The sequence below is a fragment of the Rhinolophus hipposideros genome (assembly GCF_964194185.1).
Source record: "Rhinolophus hipposideros genome assembly, chromosome: X".
NCBI lineage: Eukaryota > Metazoa > Chordata > Mammalia > Chiroptera > Rhinolophidae > Rhinolophus > Rhinolophus hipposideros.
In genome coordinates, this window is record NC_138046.1 from 85,779,429 (window position 1) to 85,787,096 (window position 7,668).

Consider the following 7,668-nt stretch of genomic DNA (forward strand, 5'->3'; position numbering starts at 1 on the left):
ACCCCCCCTCCCCGCGGCTGGGCAGCCTGCGCGTGCGCGGACCCCTCCAGCCCGCCGGCGTTCCCAACAAAAGCCAGTTCCACCAGGTCCCCAGTGCGCATGCGATTCCGTGGGTAGGTGGGCGGGATGGGGGGGGCGTTTTCTCCTTCCCGCCAGGTTCCCCTCCCCCCTCCCCACCGCAGGCGCCTGCACTCAACACTCTGTGGTGCAGTTCAACCCACCCAATCATCTACCCTCAGCGCCCCCACCTTTGCAGCCCTGGCCTCCCCCTTCCCCTTAAGCTCCTCCAGTGTGTTCTGGCATCCACTATGCCCAGCTTCCCCAGCATGACCCCTAGGTCACAAATACAGAGGTCTCTAGCTGAGTCTCTACCTGCAACAAACGAAAGGCAAATGGCCGAGGATGCCAGTTCCCTTTGTGTTCCCCTCCACTATACATTTCTGTGGCCGCCAGGCACACTGGGAACATCTGCTTCCTCAACCATTCTTTATGCAGCTTGTACATCACAGCCAGATCTGCCCTGGGAGGTGGATGTCAGCACCCCCATTTTACAGATCAGGAACCTGAGGCACAGACACATTGCATGAACTAACTACGCAAGGCCACCGAGTCAGTAAACAGAAAATGCAGAATTGGGGCCTGGTTCTTTCTGACTCCAAAACCCATGTTCCACTAGTGCGGGCTGGGGAAAGAGGCACCCTCCCCTCTTCAGTTTGAGTGAGAGCTCATCTGCTGTACACATCTGTCCCAAACAAGCGAGTCTTGTGTTCTCTGAGACCTAAGCTCATGCTCTGCACCAGGGAGGATGCAGATAGAGGCCCCCAGCCCCACTCTTTGCCCGCTCTACGTGGGTCCATCCAGGTGTGGGAATTGCTCCTTGGGGTCCACTCCCCGACTGTCAGGCCTCTTCGCAGAGAGTGGCACAAACACGCTGTCCCTGAGGCCTTTCCGGTGCCCACTGCAGTGGCCAGGACAATCAGGCACTTGTGTGTCTGAGCCATGGCAAGTCCTGATTCAGAGTAAATGTTTGTCCTGGTGCCTTCCGGGGCTGGGGCCTGGGGCAGCTGTGGTCTTGCGAGAAGAAGCTGGGCCGGGCTTCGGAATTCCAGGGATGGAGTGCTGGGCCAGTCTGTCGCTAGCTGTGTGAGCCCGCTCAGGTCAATGGACATCTCTGAGTCTGGTTTCTCGACATGCAAAATGGCAAGTGCACGGAGCACTTACTGGGGTCCTACCCAAGGACACATGTGTCGCTGTGCTTCCAGAATGACTGGAGAGTCTGCTTTGGAGGCAGAAAGTGCTACGTTCTCATCTTTTACATAAACCATACTGGACTTTTATATTTGCTTGTATTCAAGCAAGAATCTGGGAGAACTGGGTAACCCGAGCTCTCACCTTGTTAGTTTCTCTTCTCTCTGAATAGAGTTTACAGGTTGTAGCATAAGGAGACTGAAAATGAACAGAGACCAATGGATAATCTGAGTGAAGGAGACAGAGTTGATAATTCCAGGAGGCCAATGTAACTAGAATTTGCTGGGAATGATGGAGAGGAGAGAGCTGCACAGAGAGGTTTCTCACCTGAGTGCAGTGTATAAAAAGGCGGGAGTGTTGGTTGTTGACTTCCATTACCTGGACTGAGTAGTTATGTGGATAATGGTGCCATTTACTGAAGTTGTTAAGATGGGAGTTTTAAAAACAAGAGGGATGAGGGGGGTGTGAGTATGTGGGAGGTTTGGGCATACCAAGTAACTGGTTCTAGATACTCTCAATGAAGACCCCTGGAGACATCCAAGTAGAGATATCATATAGGAGAGGGAGTATATAGATATGGATCCCAAAGGTGAAATTCAAACTGGGGATATAGATTTTGTAGTTATTAGCATATTAGCATAATATGGTTATATAACCTATAGCATATAAAGAGGCTTATATGAAAGCAAATATAATAAAAGACGGCAACATGAGAAAAAATTGTAACTATGTGTGGTGATAGATATTAACTAGACTTATTGTAGTGATCATTTGCAACATATACAAACATTGAATCATTATGTTGTACACCTAAAACTAATATAAGGTTATATATCAAGTATATCTCAATAAAAAATAAATAAAAATTTAAAAAAATTGAAAGAAAAACAAATATAAAAGTCCACTATGGTTTTTGTAAGAGCACAGTTCAATTTGAGATGGGACCATAGCAGTTTCTATTAGAATATAGTGGTTTGCCAAGGCTTTTGATGTTAGAGTCTGCTCACCTGCCACAGAAACGTGTTACACAGGACTGGCTGAAGAGAAACAAGCAGCTGAAAGGGGAGGATGCTATGCAACAGTCAAGGAAAGCATCCAGTCAGGCAGAATTGATATTGGTCACTGGAGAATGAAAGGTGTGATTGTAGCAATAACTTCTATTTATAGCAATAACTCATACACAGGAGTCCTGGAGAGGCTGATATAAAAGCAAATATAAAAGTCCAGTATGGTTTATGTAAAAGATGAGAACGTAGCACTTTCTGCCTCCAAAGCAGACTCTCCAGTCATTCTGGAAGCACAGCGACACATGTGTCCTTGGGTAGGACCCCAGTAAGTGCTCCGTGCACTTGCCATTTTGCATGTCGAGAAACCAGACTCAGAGATGTCCATTGACCTGAGCGGGCTCACACAGCTAGCGACAGACTGGCCCAGCACTCCATCCCTGGAATTCCGAAGCCCGGCCCAGCTTCTTCTCGCAAGACCACAGCTGCCCCAGGCCCCAGCCCCGGAAGGCACCAGGACAAACATTTACTCTGAATCAGGACTTGCCATGGCTCAGACACACAAGTGCCTGATTGTCCTGGCCACTGCAGTGGGCACCGGAAAGGCCTCAGGGACAGCGTGTTTGTGCCACTCTCTGCGAAGAGGCCTGACAGTCGGGGAGTGGACCCCAAGGAGCAATTCCCACACCTGGATGGACCCACGTAGAGCGGGCAAAGAGTGGGGCTGGGGGCCTCTATCTGCATCCTCCCTGGTGCAGAGCATGAGCTTAGGTCTCAGAGAACACAAGACACGCTTGTTTGGGACAGATGTGTACAGCAGATGAGCTCTCACTCAAACTGAAGAGGGGAGGGTGCCTCTTTCCCCAGCCCGCACTAGTGGAACATGGGTTTTGGAGTCAGAAAGAACCAGGCCCCAATTCTGCATTTTCTGTTTACTGACTCGGTGGCCTTGCGTAGTTAGTTCATGCAATGTGTCTGTGCCTCAGGTTCCTGATCTGTAAAATGGGGGTGCTGACATCCACCTCCCAGGGCAGATCTGGCTGTGATGTACAAGCTGCATAAAGAATGGTTGAGGAAGCAGATGTTCCCAGTGTGCCTGGCGGCCACAGAAATGTATAGTGGAGGGGAACACAAAGGGAACTGGCATCCTCGGCCATTTGCCTTTCGTTTGTTGCAGGTAGAGACTCAGCTAGAGACCTCTGTATTTGTGACCTAGGGGTCATGCTGGGGAAGCTGGGCATAGTGGATGCCAGAACACACTGGAGGAGCTTAAGGGGAAGGGGGAGGCCAGGGCTGCAAAGGTGGGGGCGCTGAGGGTAGATGATTGGGTGGGTTGAACTGCACCACAGAGTGTTGAGTGCAGGCGCCTGCGGTGGGGAGGGGGGAGGGGAACCTGGCGGGAAGGAGAAAACGCCCCCCCCATCCCGCCCACCTACCCACGGAATCGCATGCGCACTGGGGACCTGGTGGAACTGGCTTTTGTTGGGAACGCCGGCGGGCTGGAGGGGTCCGCGCACGCGCAGGCTGCCCAGCCGCGGGGAGGGGGGGTACGCGGAGAAAAGGGGCGGGGTGGTCTGAGCTGCTGTGCTGGCAGCAGTAGGCGAGGGCGCGGCTGCGGGGTTACTGGTGCTGAGGACCGACGCCATTGGAGCCCCAGGGAAGGTAAGGACCCAGCCCCAGACAGGACCGGGAGAGGGCGAGTGGAACCCCGTACGCGGCCACCACAACCCCAGGAACTGAACAAAGCCCAAGCACTCAGAAACCGAACCCCATTAGACCCGCGGTCTAGATAGGAGCCCCATCCACCCCTGCCACCAGACCCAGGCTTCTGGATCCAAGCCTTGCTGACACCAGAGCCCACGATCCGAACCGATTTAGCACGCCCGTGTGCTCCGGGCTGAGCGGCCTTAGACCCAGCCCCCATCCCCACCCAACCACTCCTAGATCACTCCCACCCAGCTGACCGCTTTGCCCCCGTCCTGGAGTTGCAATCCTGGGTTTTGAGACCTCCAGCGCTCCAGTTGGAGCCTCGCCTAGTCCGAGGCCCCCACCCCATCCACCCTTATCGTGCCAGTGTGATCCAACCTCACCGGAATCCCCTGAATCGCCCCCCCACACACACACCCACACACCCACACACACCCGCCCGGACCTAACCAAAGGGTCCCTGGGATTCAGTTTCCCAGAGCTTTCCGCCGTCCCTGTGTGTCTGAGCCCTCACATCTCATCTGCTCTCCCTTCATCCTGGCCCCCTGCTCCAGCCCTTAAATTCAGGGCCTTTGTTTCTCCCTCTCTCGATGCCTCCATCCCCTTTGGGGCTCTTCGGACCCAAACCTGCCAGTGCACCTCTCTATGCAAATCGAGATGCCGGGTTGGGGAGCCTGCCCCACCACAACCCCCCTTCCAGTGCGGGGTGTCCTCCGACCTCTTCTGTCCCTCTCCTTGGGCTCTGCCTGTGATACAATGTACCCCCAACAGACCTCCCGCCGCCCCCCAAACCCTACTGCCTAGTTATGGATGATGCCCCCCACCCCACCTGCTGAGAGATCCCGCCTCCACTGGATCCCGCCCCTCCCCCTGAAGAGGCCTCACCCTCCCTCTCAGGCTGAGCTCTCTTCTCCTCAGGACCGAGCATGGCTGAGGGAAGCTTCCGCATGGAATCGGAAAGCTACAACGCTGAAGACATGGATGAGGGTAGCGATGAAGTCGGGGAGGAAGAGATGGTTGAAGGAAACGACTATGAAGAATTTGGTGCTTTCGGAGGCTATGGCACCCTCACCAGCTTTGACATTCGTCTCCTCAGAGCCTTTGGGAGCTTGGGTCCAGGCCTTCGCATTTTGTCGGTGAGGCCCCCTTCTTGGCCACCTGCTGGCCCTGCTAAATGGCGGTGGGGCTGGGGCGGGTGGTGGTTGCAGAGGGGTGTGGATGAAGGGGAGGGTTGATGGGACGGACTGCCCAGGCTCCCCAAACCAAACCTCTCTCCTGCTGAGAGAAAGGGAGTTGGGGAGGCTCTGAGAGATAGTGGAGGCTGGCTGGCTGCCTAGAAGAGGCTGGACAGCACAGGGAACCATGATGCTAGTGTGCAGAGTTGTCTGCCTTACCTTTACTCTTCTCTCCGGCCTTGCAGAATGAGCCCTGGGAACTGGAAAACCCTATGCTGGCCCGGACTCTGATGGAGGCATTTCAGTTGGATCCGGAAACACTTGCCAATGAGGAGGCCGACCGTGCTGCCAACGTAGCCCGGGCAGCCGCCTCCAACCGTGCCGCTCGGGCTGCTGCCGCTGTTGCGCGAGCCGCCTACAATGAGGTGGTCGCTAACCACCTGCTGGCCACAGACCAGGCCTCACGAGAAGATACCCAGCCCAGGACATACGTGGCTGAGGCTCAAGGAGGCACTCCTGACACAACCCTTGCTTCTCTGCGCAGCTCCCAGATGCCAGTCAGCAGTGAGATGGCCGCCTCTGGGGCTCCAGCAACCTCCTTACAGTCCCAGCCATCCTCCCAGGCCCAGGAGGCTGCTACTGAGGGTCCTAGTACTGCCTGCGCTTCCTCTCAGGCTCCATGTGCCAGTGAGGTGGATGCCACCCGGCCCAAGACAGCCTTCCTGGGTCAGAACGATGTCTTTGATTTCGCCCAGCCGGCAGGTGTCAGTGGCATGGCTTTCCCACGCCCCAAGAGACCCGCCCCCGCCCAAGAGGCCGCTGCAGAGGGCCCCAGCGCTGCCTCCGGGATGCCCCAGGCTGCAGCATATGCCGGGGACGGGGCAGCCACCCGGCCCAAGACGACCAAGTCTGGGAAGGCTCTTGCTAAGACTCGGTGGGTGGAGCCTCAGAATGTTGCAGCAGCAGCTGCTGCCAAGGCCAACATGGCCACCAGTGCCCCTGAGCCTGAGAGTGCAGCTGCCGCTGCTCAGAACAGTGCTGAGCCCTGGGCCAGGATGGGAGGCAAGAGGACAAAGAAGGTGAGACCTCCCTGCCCTCTCCAAACCCCCTTGCTCTTCTCCTTTCTCTACCCTCTCCTCTCCTCTTCACCCCTCCTGTCTCCTCCCCTCCTCTCCCTTCCCTTTCCTCTCCCCTTCCCTCTTCTTCTCTCAGCTTGTCCAAGTTTCTCTAACACAAGTGTGCTAGCATGTTGTTACTCTACCTAGTCCCTACCCTCAGGCCTGGAGGGCGAAGAGGTTGGCTCAGTGCCTGGCACTTAGTAAGCACTCTGCACGTGTCATCCACTGTTCCCACTACTCTTATTTCCAAGTACCAGCTCTGGTGAAGATGTTGCCAGGGGCTTTGGCCCAGTAAGCTTGGTAGCCCTGGTCTCTCTTCTCCCCAATGCTACAGTCCAAGCACCTGGATGATGAGTATGAGAGCAGCGAGGAGGAGAGAGAGCCTCCTGCGGTTCCACCAACCTGGAGAGCATCGCAGCCCACATTGACGGTGCGGGCTCAGATGGCCCCTCGGCCCCCGATGGCCCTGAGGTCCCAGGTGCCCTCAAGACACATTCTGTGCTTGCCACCCCGCAACGTGACCCTTCTGCAAGAGAGGGTAAGAAGTCCGCCCTTAACCCCTCTCTCTCCTCCTCCCCTTGTGGGTCACCTCTTTGTGGGCTCACCCATGCCTTTACCTCCCCATGTGCTCCTCCTTCTCCAGGCAAATAAGTTGGTGAAATATCTGATGATTAAGGACTACAAGAAGATCCCCATCAAGCGCTCAGGTGGACAACTGTGCCCCCTCCCTGAGCTCTCTCACTCCTCCCCCAACCCTCCCCAGGGGGCCCCCCCATCACATGCCCCCACCCATCAGGCCTTGGCTGATGGTGCCATGGGCACAGTACCAGGTCCTGACTGTGCTCCCCTCAGCAGGGCTGACCGAGGGGCTGCAGCTCTGTGGCCCCTGCTCAGCCCAGGTTCTCTCTTCACCTCCCCCCCGCCTGTAGACATGCTGAAGGATGTCATCCGAGAATACGACGAACATTTCCCTGAGATCATTGAACGAGCAACATACACCCTGGAAAAGGTGGGTGGGCGCAGGGATGGGGAAAACTCTGGAACAAAAGCGGCAGCAGGGAAGCCGTGGAGGCCCAGTGTCGGTACGGCCTCCTCCGGAAGCCTTGCCTTAGCTTCTCCACCTGGAAGCTTCCACTGCACACTGAACTCCCCGGGTTCCTCTCCCTCATGCTCTCTGAGCGTCTGTTGTCTCCTGAAGTGGGTCCCATTGCCTCAGCTAGTGCCAGAGCTCCCACAGTCCAGTTCCTCTGCAGCCTCTCTTTTCCTGTCCTCCCCCACGACTTTGAGCTCCCTGCCTAGGAAATGTTGTGACGGGGAATAACGGAGTGACTGCTTGCAGGACACCGAGCACAGATTTTTGAGCTCGCACTCTGTTTCCTCCCCGTGTAGAAGTTCGGAATCCACCTGAAGGAGATC

At 55.8% G+C, this 7,668-nt stretch overlaps 1 protein-coding gene across 1 annotated transcript in view; it reads left to right on the forward strand.

Moving 5' to 3' along the window:
- Window positions 1–3,801: 3,801 nt before the first annotated feature.
- The window catches only part of LOC308495080 (melanoma-associated antigen D4-like), a gene marked incomplete at its 3' end in the record, with an annotated part of 6,501 nt that continues 2,634 nt past the window's right edge, over window positions 3,802–7,668 (forward strand). Inside the window, exons 1-7 of the mRNA XM_081043036.1 lie at window positions 3,802–3,914; window positions 4,878–5,095; window positions 5,380–6,213; window positions 6,587–6,790; window positions 6,896–6,959; window positions 7,182–7,261; window positions 7,642–7,666. Of these exons, the coding sequence (XP_080899162.1) occupies window positions 4,886–5,095; window positions 5,380–6,213; window positions 6,587–6,790; window positions 6,896–6,959; window positions 7,182–7,261; window positions 7,642–7,666 (1,417 nt within the window). The 5' untranslated portion in view covers window positions 3,802–3,914; window positions 4,878–4,885. The remainder of the gene's footprint in view (window positions 3,915–4,877; window positions 5,096–5,379; window positions 6,214–6,586; window positions 6,791–6,895; window positions 6,960–7,181; window positions 7,262–7,641; window positions 7,667–7,668) is intronic.